This window comes from Pundamilia nyererei, unplaced genomic scaffold (assembly GCF_000239375.1).
Source record: "Pundamilia nyererei isolate P.nyererei 1_Seehausen unplaced genomic scaffold, PunNye1.0 scaffold00563, whole genome shotgun sequence".
Lineage (NCBI taxonomy): Eukaryota > Metazoa > Chordata > Actinopteri > Cichliformes > Cichlidae > Pundamilia > Pundamilia nyererei.
Window position 1 is genome coordinate 23,647 of NW_005187964.1, and position 13,551 is coordinate 37,197.

The 13,551-nt window shown below is 39.6% G+C and overlaps 2 protein-coding genes across 2 annotated transcripts in view; one reads left to right on the forward strand and one right to left on the reverse strand.

Moving 5' to 3' along the window:
* supt6h (SPT6 homolog, histone chaperone and transcription elongation factor) overlaps nt 1-12,965 on the reverse strand; it is a 16,931-nt gene extending 3,966 nt beyond the window's left edge. Inside the window, exons 1-30 of the mRNA XM_013907861.1 lie at nt 12,850-12,965; nt 11,406-11,516; nt 11,153-11,323; nt 9,114-9,187; nt 8,825-9,002; nt 8,644-8,725; nt 8,171-8,426; nt 7,979-8,080; nt 7,351-7,464; nt 7,156-7,245; nt 6,875-7,017; nt 6,626-6,771; nt 6,343-6,450; nt 5,976-6,256; nt 5,732-5,886; nt 4,765-4,960; nt 4,425-4,564; nt 4,189-4,306; nt 4,018-4,094; nt 3,774-3,909; nt 3,490-3,627; nt 2,441-2,608; nt 2,226-2,353; nt 1,878-2,085; nt 1,466-1,613; nt 1,156-1,298; nt 910-1,050; nt 541-736; nt 266-411; nt 5-81 (exon numbers count right to left, since the gene is read on the reverse strand). Of these exons, the coding sequence (XP_013763315.1) occupies nt 5-81; nt 266-411; nt 541-736; nt 910-1,050; nt 1,156-1,298; nt 1,466-1,613; nt 1,878-2,085; nt 2,226-2,353; nt 2,441-2,608; nt 3,490-3,627; nt 3,774-3,909; nt 4,018-4,094; nt 4,189-4,306; nt 4,425-4,564; nt 4,765-4,960; nt 5,732-5,886; nt 5,976-6,256; nt 6,343-6,450; nt 6,626-6,771; nt 6,875-7,017; nt 7,156-7,245; nt 7,351-7,464; nt 7,979-8,080; nt 8,171-8,426; nt 8,644-8,725; nt 8,825-9,002; nt 9,114-9,187; nt 11,153-11,323; nt 11,406-11,505 (4,160 nt within the window). The 5' untranslated portion in view covers nt 11,506-11,516; nt 12,850-12,965. The remainder of the gene's footprint in view (nt 1-4; nt 82-265; nt 412-540; nt 737-909; nt 1,051-1,155; nt 1,299-1,465; nt 1,614-1,877; nt 2,086-2,225; nt 2,354-2,440; nt 2,609-3,489; nt 3,628-3,773; nt 3,910-4,017; nt 4,095-4,188; nt 4,307-4,424; nt 4,565-4,764; nt 4,961-5,731; nt 5,887-5,975; nt 6,257-6,342; nt 6,451-6,625; nt 6,772-6,874; nt 7,018-7,155; nt 7,246-7,350; nt 7,465-7,978; nt 8,081-8,170; nt 8,427-8,643; nt 8,726-8,824; nt 9,003-9,113; nt 9,188-11,152; nt 11,324-11,405; nt 11,517-12,849) is intronic.
* Nucleotides 12,921-13,551, forward strand: part of sdf2 (stromal cell-derived factor 2) — an 8,935-nt gene continuing 8,304 nt past the window's right edge. Inside the window, exon 1 of the mRNA XM_005754424.2 lies at nt 12,921-12,980. Within this exon, the coding sequence (XP_005754481.1) occupies nt 12,962-12,980 (19 nt within the window). The 5' untranslated portion in view covers nt 12,921-12,961. The remainder of the gene's footprint in view (nt 12,981-13,551) is intronic.

The window sequence follows — 13,551 nt, forward strand, 5'->3', positions numbered from 1 at the left end:
CCACAGAGTGTGCCCTAAGCTGAAAGCATTCTCTTTGCCTTCTTCTCTCACATCAACATGCTGGTAGATGCCATCAGCCACCTATAAAACATTATATTTAGTCAGAGTGGAGCATTTGGTACCAAAGAAATCATTTAAGTCTTTGTCGCATCTTACTGCCAGGTCTTGTGCTGTGTCCAAGCATTTTAAGCAAGAAGCATTTTATTACATTTGTTATTTTCAATCAACCAAAGTTTTAACCCTTCTGCAGTGCTCGTTTTCTTACCTTCCAGGTGACTGTGAGGTGGTTTTCTCCCTTGCTACTGGGCCTAATAATTAAGTCACCCTGATCCAGGGTCTCCATCATCTTCTCTGCCTGGTTGAAACTGATGTTGTGGAAGTTGGGGTGGGCAATCACACGCTTTATATATGCTAAAAAGCCAAAGACAAATGGTATAAGAATTAATTATGTTAAATTCCACACTAGTAAGATTTTTAAAAAATGCAGTGCTGTCTGCAACTTCAACAACCAAATATGTTTTTTATACTTCATATACTCACGTGTTCGCTGTTGTTTCTTTTTGAACTCCTCCTCCAGCTTTTGGTCTTCAGACTCTGTGTCAAAGTCATAGTAGCTGTCCTTAGGGAGCTTCCATTCGTTGGCCTTGTCCATTAGATCAGAGGTGCGACACGTGAGGTCAACGCTGAATTTCTCAATGTCGATTTTCATGATTCGACAGTGAACTGTCATGCCCACCTAAAGTAGAAGGAGGGAAAATCTGTTAACACACCAACCAAGGCTGAAGGATGAAAAATGGAAAGTAGTAATAATACAGCTCTATCAGGACTGGGCAGTGTAAGTGGACAAACAGGAAAACAATTGCAGGTGAGATCAACCAAATAAAGGGAGCACAACAAAAAATGCCTCACCTTGACCCTCTCCTCAGGGTGTTTGACCACTTTGTCACTGAGAAACTTGGTGGGAATGAAACCCTGAACACCATTATCTAATCTGGACCGTACTCCAATGGCCTGACCTGGACATGACCCACTGTCAAAGTGGTTCCACACCTGAAGCACCACACACAATCAAAATTATAAACATGATCGTCATGGCATATCTGTAACACAAAGTTCACTCAGAAAAAGAAATAAAGAAAACTCGATGTGTGGTACCTCGCTCAGTTCAGGGAAATTGTCCTGCTGGCAGAAGGGGCACTGCCAAAGGCCTGTAGCATCATTACGGATGGCCTGGTCATAGCTCTCTCCCTGAGGGCGCCGGTGAGCGATGCCAGTTACTACACTAGTGATCAGCTTACCTGAAAGAAAGATATGAAAAACCTTAATCATAGGCTAAATTATGAATTACACATTTCTACCGTGGCAGAAAATTGACCAGCATCACTCCATTGAACAAGTGAATGAGATTCTTATTGATGAACTGAGCTTAATTCGAGGCATCATATCTTAATGTAGTGTATATTACCGATATAAAAGGTCTCTGGAGTCTCCTTGGTGAGCATGTTGAAAACCTCCTCAGTGTTAGGGACTCTGTACGCAACTCGTAAGTCTTTATACCTACAGCTCAGCTCGGCACGGATGTCATACAGAGTAATTCCTTTGTTTCCGTAACCCTGCAGGCACATAACACAGTAGGATGACAGGTTTAAAAATATTGTGACCACAGACTCCTGAATCCAATGGTGGTAGAAGATAGAACTCTCCCTTTTCTGAATAAAAAGGTAAAATGGGCACATGAAAGACAAATAAAAAGAAATGCTTGTTTTTCTTGTTTTTTTCTTTTTTTGGAGTGTTGGTTCCTCTTAGGCGTATTTTTCTTTGGCAGGATAAAGTATGATACTAAATTAGTCAAAGGTACAACACACACAGACACTGACCTGTCTCTCAAGCTCTTCAGCAAATGCATCCAAGTCCAGATCTTTGAGACGTTCGGGATTTTCCAAGATCTCCTCCAGAGCTCCGGCTGGATTGGCATCTTCTGCCGACTCATCATACTCGAGCGCGTCTACAGCCATCTTGCGAGCCCACTCGTATGTCTCAGGGTGGACACGAGAACCATCCAGGACCTCAATGTAGGAGTCCGTACTGCCAGGAGAGTTTGAGAGAATGAAAAACCGAGGCTGATTTAAAATAATTCACAGAAGCATAATAGACTCAAACATGTGCACATCCAGCCCTTTGAGAAATATCGAAATGGTCTGAAAATTTCAAGACGAAGTTCCAACCTGTCCCCAAGCGAAGCCGTGTCAATTTTGATGAAACCAGCACAGTTGATAAAAACCTTGGGTCCCATGTGACACATTGTGACGAGCTGTGTTCTGTTTTCCAAACGAGTATTGTTCTGCTTCAGAATCTACACAAAATAAAACCACAGTGGTTAATAATGTTATCAATGATATCTTGCACATACGCTTTACATATCAGCAGCAGAAATGTATACCTTGAGAAGATGTGAACCCTTCCTTGGTCCCAAACCACACACATACTGAACCAGGCTCTGAGTATGAGGGTGTGCGATGGCTCTGTTCACATCTACTCCAACCTCATTAACACGGTTGATGAACTCACAGTAAAGAGCATCGAGCAAATCCTCCTTCACCACATGTTCCTAAGACGGACAAGAGAGGACAAACTACTTTTTACTGAAAAAAAACAGCAAGTCATGCTATGATTGAAGCTGGCCTACGATTGATGAATTCACATTGACTAATACACGATTACAAGACAGAGATCGAGAAGTGTCTGTCCTGCTTACCCTGTACATTTCTAAGTTTAAAAATTATTTTTACTAATACTGACATTACAGTGGGACACCGTAAAAACAATTTCACTACAATGGAAAAGGCTTGCATATGAGTTGAGTGTAGAGTTGATAATGAAACTGACATAAATCTAATTTATTATAATTTGTTCCTACAAATGATGCGTTTGACTAGGCTGAAAACTTGACTGAGAGGTTTCTACAGTTTAACTTTGCAGGACAAGCTTTGATTGCAGTAACAGGTGTATATGATGCTACAGAAGAAAACAAAGTAGACAAACATAGCAGTAAAAATCTCATGTTACCCACAAGAGAAAATGAGTAATGGTATCTTTGTAGTGAAGCAGCAGCTGGTATAAAACACCTTGTGATACCTAAAAATGCTAAGACAATACTGAGCAAAAAATACAGGGAATATAAAAAAAATTGATTTCAAAAAGCTCTCTTTGAAAGTACATATTAAAATAAATGGCTTAAGTTTTGCATCCAAAAATGACAACGTTCACAAGGTTAATCTGCCCCTCTCCAGACACACATCCATGCAATACTCAAAGTCCCAGACTTTTACGAGCATGTCTGGAGTCAAAGCAGCAACTGCTGTTGTTATGCATTTCACCAGCAACCCTGTGAAACTCAAAAATCCCCTCTTTCTAACATTACAGTAAAAGCATTTTGAATTTACCCTGTATATACTAGCCAATCAAAAATCAATGTCTTCATTCACTCACCTGCAGTGGGTGTAGTTTGAGGCAGAGAATATCCTCATCAGTGCTGCAGACCTGAGCATACTCCACCAGCGGATCCTGGATCTTCCTGGCTATTGAAACAGCCTGTCGCAGCAACGGAGGATAATCCCTAAAATCAGCCTGCAGACAGAAAGCAACAGGATCACAAGAAATAATGAGAGCTAACACAGGGTTGAAATTGAACACGCTTGCCGGTTGACTAACAAACAATTAAACCACAGACATCTTTGTGTAATTCTATTGTAGGTGACATAACAAATATGTACCTCAGACTTCTTGCTGTTCATGTACAGCGTGGCCAGTTCATTGTCAACAAGTTCCACTCCTACAGCAGGCAGAGAGGACTCCTGCTCAAGCTCGCCGATAGTTCTCTTGATGTCCTCCATTATCATTTGGGCATCTCTGTAAACACGTTCATGTTTTTAACATTTCTGCTCTACATTGTGAATGCTGTTAAAAATGTGTACAAGCATACATCCAGAAAAAACAGGAGGTAATCTGGTGATTTACCGGTTTTCTCCAGCAACAGCTACTACATGAGGTTTCTTGCCTGACAGAAACCTCTTGAGATTTTCAATGTCACTGGCCTGATTAGACACAATTTAAACAAAGACTTTTAGGTGACTTGTTTTCAACAAAAAACCATTACAGAGGTGCTACAGCTGTGTTTTCTGCTTCTACCTTCTTCTCTCTCTCATCCTCCCTGAAGGCGTTCCTTCTCTTCATGAAGTAGGGTAGACGAAGAAAATCCATCACCTCTCCCTCCCCGTTGATCAGAGCACAGAATACTGGAGTATCTCTGCCAGAGTAAAGTTTATATACACGAAAATCTTACTACTTTTTTTCGTATATGCTATACTTAAATGTCTGTGCTTTGCTGAACGCACCAACAACTCAAGCTACTGATATATACACACCTGCTGGGCGCATAGGCTACACCAAGCACTCTGATGCCTTTTCCCTGATTCTCATCCATCAGATCATCATCTTCCTCAACCTGCTGATCTGGCCTGTACGGAGCCACTTTCAGCCAGTTATACAGTCGGCGACAGCAGGACTTCAATGATAAATGGGGGAGGGGGGGAGGATAAGTCATAATTAGTTTTCAGATTAAAAACACAAATAGATTTTATATCTACCACATCACAAACGTAGTCCAGCTTCTCAGACTGTGCCCTTTTGATTGTCTGTGCAAGACTGATAGGGAATAATAGCACAAATGGAAGAACAGATCACATCAATGTGATAGAAAATTACCCTGATAATGCTCTCTTTGGCCTCAGCAATCAGTTTGCTCTTAAGCTCCTTGGCCATCTGAGGGTAGAGGAACTGATTGAGAGCTCTTTCTATGGCTAAAGTTCGCTGCCTGTTCCACTCCTGCACCTGGTGACTGAACTCGTCCCTGTAGTAGAACTGTTTGATCTCGTCAAAGTACGTCTGGTCCCCTGCATACCTGTGGAGAAGCACAGAAAAAATGTAAAAAACGTGGACAAAGGGCAGAGTGTCTTAATATTTCTATTAATAATTCAAAAGCCTAATTTTTTCCTGACAAGGATGAGAGAAAAAAAATGAAAAAAAAGAACACGCTAAAGCCAGAAACTCAAGAAATTAGACTCAACGGGTTTATCCTACTTTACTACTCTTTTATTGCAACATCCAAGCAAGGTTTCTATGCAGGCGCTAAAAATGGGACAACCGTTAGTCACATCAGAGCCTGTGTTTGATGTCCAAAGGCCAAGCAATGCTCATTAATTACAAAACTGATAGGATTCATAAGAACTCAGGATGTTTTATGATGATGCTTTTTTATGATTCTCCTCAAATGGTGAAATAAATCTAAACATTAATGAGCTTAAAAGATTAGCTTAATCATCAAGTCTAAAACAAAAAACACATACACAGTTACTCTTTCTTAAAGAACTATTTCACACCATTGATAAAATTAGTTAAGAAACAAACAGTATTTTAAATGCAAAGGTGCCAGAGACTTTTGACCACGCTATACTGCACACGTTTAATTTTCCCAGTGGGATTAATGTTAATAGGGGTTCTGCCTTGTGCTTAGTGGTTGAACTTTACACCAAACAGTTGTCATTAAACTACAAATATTTCAAAAAAATTGCGTTTAAAGCACATTCCTATGTGTTCCAGCTTCTGCAGCTAAGCACACCAGAATACTCTAAAGATTTTGATTAATATGCACTAAAAATGTCACTCTATTTACCCTTTAACTCCTATAAGGTCTATGCAGATATCAATGGTAAGTAGCCCCTCATCCTCTGCAAGGCACATCTTCAAGAACTGATCCCCATTCAGTTCTTTTACAGGCTTGTTCTTAAGATACTTGAAAGAGTAGGCAAAGTGAGCTTCGTCTACCTCCTACAGGGAGAAAGAAAGGCAGGGTTAGAAAGAGCACGGTTTATATGTCTTTTTTTTTTTTAACCAAATTCTTATGAATAGCTGTGTACCTTTTTGCCCTTTTTTGTAGGTTTGATGTTAACCTTGGCTCTCTCCTGAAACGTCTGTCGGAGAACATGTCTGACCAGAGGTTCCCGAGCAATCTGCATGGCTACCATATACCTAGTTCCCTCCAGCACTGCCTCTGGAGTAGAGAACTGACTGCAAACGTAATCTTTGGCCAGCTCTACGGGCTCAGCAGGGAACTGCTCTGTCTCGTGACGTTGGTAACTGTCCCTCAGATTTTCTCCAAATTGCTCTGGAGTTAAACCAAACTTTTTAGCCAAGCCATCTGCAGAGAGAAAGAAAGCAGAAAAGAGTTAGTAATCCTCCTTAACCACTGAGATTACATTTTCCAGAGCAGAAAGGGAGACTAACCAAGTCCCACGCTCTGGCAGATGCTGTACATATCCCTACGGGATGCCAACTTGAGATCAGGTCCTTTCTGCTCTTCTTCTTCTTCAACCTCTAATTCCTCCTCATCTCCTAAAGAAAGAGCCATGGTGATTTTTATATACATACATACATATACACATACATACACACATATATACACATACATACACACACACACACACACACAAAACAAAGTTTCTTCATGATGTTTTTTTTTTAAATCCACAAAAGCTATCCATTATTTAGTGAACCACGTTTTTCTTACCATCCTCTGACACTTCTTTGATCTTCTTGAGCCTCTTCTTGTTGGCTTTGGCAGCGTTCTGCATCTTGGGGATGTCTCGTCCGTAGTAGAGCAAAAAGTGATTGTAGACATCACCCAGCTCTTCAAGAGTCTGTACATCCTTCAGCCTTTAATAAGGACAAAGCAGAATTTCAGAGGAGAAATTAAATAAACGATTACTTTTCTAGCCTACGTTTCACCAGTAGGCTCAGTAGTGCTATAAAGTCATACCTCTCCATGTCAGTAGTGTCCAGAGGACGAATACCATCGGCCAAAGGTTTGTCAGGGTCAGCAGAGATCTGCTCAAACTGATAAGATTGCATCTTCTGAAACAGACGGGTCAGGTTCTGCTTCCGGGTCTTTAGCTGAGTCCACTGGTGAGTGGAAGAGGAAAATATTAAAATAGAAACCAGAAAACTTTGCTGTTTTTTTAATGCAGCTACTGGAAGCAATGTAAACGATTACTGATGGATTAGTCTGTATCCATTTCTTATTTGACAACGCAATTATACCTTCTCATCCCACTGCCACACTTTCCACAGGTCATTGATGTTGAGCTCTGGTTCAACATATTCTTTTCTGTAGAAAGCTATAAAAGGAACCTGGGGAAAAAGATACAAGAACTCTTTACAGTGTCCCATATTTTACTCATATTAAAATAACACTGACAAGCTCGTATCTTGAAAGGAATATGCAGCTCACTCTACCTCAAATTGTTGATTCCTCATGAAGTTAAGGGCCTCTTTGATCTTGGCAATTGTGCTGGGACCTTTTCTGCTGAAGTTTGTGGTTGTGCCCCTGTCTAGGTAATCTGTGCTCTCCTGTTAAAGGCATAAAAAATATTTCAGTGAGGCTTCAGGAAATTATGCATCTCTCATCTCATCTCAGCAATAAGCTCTTTGGAAATCACCTTGGTGCAAAGATACTATTTTATGGCTGTTACATTGTGAGATTCAACAAGAGAAATGAGAAAATATTATGTGTGTGCAACAGTCTTCTAGTAACAAAATGCTAGAAAATACTATTTAAAATTGGCTCTTTGCCAAGTTGTCTATTGTGTGTAGAATACCGGTTCACTCCTTGAGTTACGAGCCGTTTTATGCTTGAATGATTCATAGTTCAGTGTTAATTAGCTTAAAAAACATTCCTGAAACTGCTAAGGTACAAGGGCTGGACTGAAAATGAGTGAAAAAGTAGTCAATGCCCAAAGAAAGGCTTTGAAAGATCTTCAGGAAACCTGGAGAACTATTGCACAAGACAAATCTAAAGAAATGAGGAGTGGCTCAAGACTTTTGCACAGTACTGTATCTATGCCATGGGGTATGAAGCCTCTACCTGCATGGAGATTGTAAGAGTGGAAAACCCATGTCTGAAGATCCATTCTGCTTCCTCTTCCAGCTCATCATCCTCAGCAGGTTTGACAGGAATAGCTCGCAGCTACAAGCCAGAAAACGAACAGTCATGAAAGCAGCCTCAGGTTCACAGAGAATAAGTACGTTTACAATAAATTAACCCCAAAACACACACCTGGAACCGCTCAGGCATGTCTGTGGAGCGGATCTCATTGTCCTGGTCAGTCATGTGACTACTTTCGAGCTCACTTGGCTCGTAGATCTCAAAAATGCTTTTCCTCCCCAGCCTCCTCTTAGTTTGCTTCTTGGGTCGGTCCCAGCCCTCTTCATCTTGATCCTCTTCCTCCTCCTCACCCTGGTCATATGCATCAGCATCAAAGTCAGCAAAGTCAAAGTCGCCACCGAAAATCTCCTGAGCTTCCTGGAGCGCACTGTGGAGACACAGAGAGAGAGCTTGTGACTTTTTATTTTGTGTTTAGTTTGATTAAATATTTCACACTAATTGACACTTGAGACAAAATAACTGAATGCAAAGGAAATAATAGAAAAGTGCATTACCCTGCACTGAATTATATATATATATACATTTTTTTTTTTTATTAAGGAATAAATCACCCAAAGATCTTCAGCATAAACTCCAACACTCACGCATCAGTGTATCCTGAGAACTTCTTGCCCCTCTTTTTGGTGATGGGCTGGCCATCATCATCCACAATGAAGTCATCGATATCTGTGGAAGTATAACACAAACTTACAACCCCACAGCCCAATCCAATAGAACATCTCAAATAAAATGTGTTACTTTCTCATTATTTTTTAAGACTCCAACCTGATTCTTCATCCTCTCCTTCTTCATCATCATCAGGCTGTTGCATAGGTTCATCAACAGCCTCGCCTTCCTCCAGCTCCCCTTCACCATCCGGATAAAAGATCTCATCTGCGATCAAGTCCTTCTCGTCATCATCTTCATCATCATCCAGTGTTTTTACACGGTCATATTTCTTCTTCTGTGATTCAAGACAAGTCAGTTCAGGTGGATCCAGCTCTTTCAAGTGTACAAAAGTGACTTGAAATTGTTAGATGTAAGGGTAAAAATAAAAATGTAGACAGGAACATACCCTCCTTTTCACTTTGACACCCAAGTTTTCCTCAATTAGGTCAAGGTCGTCATCATCCAGGTAGTCATCGTAGCCTGCAAAGGTGAAAAGTCTTAAACAGAGGAAACAACTTCAAGCTACCACTGCCAAAGCATGTCTATTCCAGTGTTTAAATACAAGACTGGAAATATTTTTTAACATAGATATAAAGATTTACTTGACACATTAACACCAGAGTCACTGAAAATCCCATTTTGTCACTTCCTATAAGAACGGCAAATGACTCATCTGTGTTAGACCTTTAGTTTCTTTAAAAATGGACAACATGAATGTTAACTGTAAAGCACACCAGCAGAGAACTAGCATCGCATCAAACATCACCCGCCTGGGTAAACACTGGGGTGCATCTGGATCCACAACATATGGAGCTAAATGTGAAAGATGCAACATGTGGCCAACAGATGCCTGGAATCTGTTTAAGGTCAGCTCTCATTATTTAGAAACATATTTTCCCCCGACTTTAAATTCTACTGTGCAAAAAGAAAGGCCATAACACTGAAAACTGCAACTACAGTATAAGAAAACAGTCATAAATTTCAATCTATTGCCTCATTAACTATATCTGTATTATATTAGAAATACACTACTGGCTGAGGTACCTGTAAAAATGACAATATGAGGCTATTTTTCAGTTAAGATGTGACAAAATATACTTTGTTTATCCTATATTTGTAAATAAAATGTACTTTTCTGCCAGAGCAGGCATCAGAATTTCAGAGATTTAATATTATGCTAAGAACATAATTAAAAATGTTATATCTTAAAATCTATCAGTGCTCCTTGCTCAACCACCTAAGTAAAAGGTACCGCTTTTCCAAAATTACTAACCTCATTTAACATTTTTCTACTACTTAATTTTTGCAGTAACCTTTAATATATTGGCATATTTAATGTCAACTTCTCAAGGAACCGAGCCAAATGATCACAATTAATCAAGCAATGTGTTTATACAGACTACATTTGGTTTCAGAAAGAAAGAAAGAAATACAAAAAAGCATTTATAATAGGGCAGGAGTGTCAACTCATTACCGTAGAAAAGATATAGTCAAATGTTTTCACTTTTGAGGCCTTACTGCACCTATAACTCAAATCAGCATATCATTTGTTCTGATGTTGGTACTCTAGATTAACCTGCTAATGAAGCCATAATATTGGGTAAATTTGTGTATTTGTGGTAAGAAAAACAAACTTTAAAACTCTGTTGTGGGCAAAGTCACTAAACCTTTGAAAGCACTTTTGAACAGACTTGATTAGTGATTTAATGCATACAGTTTTTCTGTCATGGAAACCACTGGCCTGAACGTTAAGACTCCACTAAACATACCATGTGGTGGCTGGCAAACAACACCATAGGATAAAAACGACATCACACCTGCTGTTGCAAGTAACCATTTCTAATGGTCATGCACCCCTCGATTTTTGTAACCTGATGCATAGTGCTGCCGCTGCTGGGTTGGGGAAACATTGTCACACCCGATCGTGTCAGGTTTGCAATTTTTTAATGATGTATCAGTACAGAAGCTGAGAGTTGTTGCAACTGCTTAAAAAGACAGATTTTCTGGAAAAACAGGCACTGCCTTTAATTCTCCTTTACATGGTCTCCTGAATAATAGGTGTTGCCTGAGTGGCACCACCTATTATTCAGGAGAATACTGCAGCTGCAACCAGCGCTATAATGGCGAACATAGATGGATAAATGGATTTGATTGTGTCATGACCTTCTCAGCAGAGTGCAGAGTGACCAAAGCGGTGGGTATACTGTGGCCTTATGGTTCTCCTTCAATGAATTACTAATAGGATTCAAAATTGCTGCTTAGTAAGGTACCAACATGGCTGCAAGACTGAAGTAACCAAGATCATCTTCCACTCACTAATATGGTGTGATATGGCATAATAATGGGGCATGAGTGTTTTCACTCTATTGACTGGACAGGTTAAATAGATATATGTAATTAATCACACAGGTTTAACATTTTTTTAAAAACACCAGGTGAACTTACTGCGCTTTTTTTTATGTCGACGCCTCACTTCCTCCTCTGAATCACTCCCCCCGCCACTTCCACTTTTTTCTGCTTCTTCCTCCTCTTCTACCTCGTCTCCATCATCAATGAAGCCACGTAAATTCCCTTTCTCATCCTGGTCTTCTGGGTTATCGTCTTCTTCCTCTTCATCTGCTGAGAAATGACAGATGAGGGGTCCACATGCCATACAACTTCAACACACATTCCCAAATTTAAAGAAATCAGATCTTACCATCTTCTTCCAAAAATCTCTGGTTCTTCTTAGGTTTTAAGTCCTTCTCCTCAAACTCCTCCTCTGACTCTTCTGCCTCACTTTCAATAAAGTCCGACATGACTGCTATTCCTGAGAAAGGGGTTAAAATGCTATTAATAAAAATGTCATCAATCAGGCAATATTGGGTTCTCCCAAAATTCTCCTGACAAAAGCCAAATACACACAAATCTTACACTATACTGGATAACATTGTGCTAGAATAAGAAATGTAATCCTTAATATAAAGATTGCTTAATGTCCCTTTAAACAATAACTTTTTTTACATATCTCAATGTATTACCAAAGATGTTATAATGTCTCCTGTATTACATATAGATTATTCATCAGGTTATTACTGATTATTAATGACTTTGTGATTAATATGATAACAATTTGATAATAATGTATAATAGTGCTGTGCAGGAATTTTGATTCTTTACTTTCCTTCTCATTTCCTCGTATTCTGCTAAAAAAGTGTTGCATTCTACTGAGACAATTTTTGATGATGCTTTGGCATCCTGATCCATCCTGATGCATTTCTCATATCCTGTGTCAGGTGTTTGATGATTTTTCTTCTTATTTCTTGAGGACATGTCTTCCAGATATTGTTTATCTGCTGTAGATAGTTTCCCTCAACTATTTATGAATATACTACACACCATGCTAAGCTATGTAAAGTATAAAGAAATGAGGGTTTAGCTTCAGACTTTCACAATAAAGCGAATGATTACATCTGAAAACGATGCCTTTTGAGAGCTTCATAAAACATGTGTGTAATGTTGAGAAACAACGCCTAACGTTAACAGCAACAAAAGGGTATATTTTAGTCAGCCCTTTGAATGATTTTATTCTCTAGCACTGTTATAATGCCAGAAAGACTTAACAAGCGGGCTTTAACAATGACTTCACCTAGTCATGTCGCAATGCGTACACACACACATACAAAACACTGGCCGTGATTACCGTACAAACAGCATACTTGCTTTAAATATAACGGTAGAGTGAGTTATCCGGGTGAAATCTTCAAGTTAAAGGAGTAAAAGGTTGTTGTATAAACATTTTTTGTTAATAAAGGTAGCTAAAGCTAACGTCTTCGCTAGCAACGAACGAGGCTAAACGACAATTAGCAATGCTAATAAACTAGAAAGGAACGTTGCTGCTAGTACAACGGTGGCACGTTGTTGCTTTGAAACGTGTTGGCTGCTGTACCTAAAGTAAATTCACCATTACATAAATTAACCAAGGCCTCCAAACCAACTTCGCAGTTTAACGTTGGCTAGTTAACGCTTTAGCATGTCGATATGTTAGCCTGGCATTAGCTGGGAAGACAACAACAGCCATCAGCATTAGTACTAACTACTTGAAAAAGAAGACATCGCAGTGAAGACATAGCATATAATCATGCTAAAAGAAGCTTACTTACACGTATCAGTGGGGTAGCGTACTCCGAATATATTAACGGTAACAACTGAGTTGTATTGTATGTTATATTTCGGAGCTTGCACTTGTAAAAATGGCCGAGAACGAGCGGCGTGATGACAATTCCGGGATGCGGTAAGTGAACTTCCAACCTCTTCCGTTGCAAGGTTTTTTTTTGTTTTTTTTTTATTAGTAATATAAACATACAAACAAAATGCACCATATATTACAGATTCAGAGAATAGACATTTCTTACATATTAGCAAATTTCATACATAGTGAAAATAAAATATAAAGATGGGGTCACATAATTTAACAAATTATTAACTCACTAAATCAAAATCTTCCATAAAGGAAACAAAAAAAGCAGCCTTTTTCTTTTTAACTAAAGTCAAAGATTTAACCAACAGGTTTAAGTCGTTTTTCCAGTAAGCTAGTGTTGGTCTAGTCTTAAATTCCGTTGCAAGGTAGTGATGTGACGTTCTTCGAGGCTTCGAAGCGTGATGTCACGGGGGTGGGCGTGGAAAGGATTTTGGCCGGGGCTTCATTTATGGGAGGAGCTGAAAATGATGACGTCCGAAGCCTCGCTGCCCGGCTGTACCACGTGACTGGTTCATGAAGTGGTTCGAACTTTGCCGCGAGCTATGACAGATATAAACCCCTCAGACTTCATTCAAAAATGTGGGTGTTTGATGGAGAGTTGCGG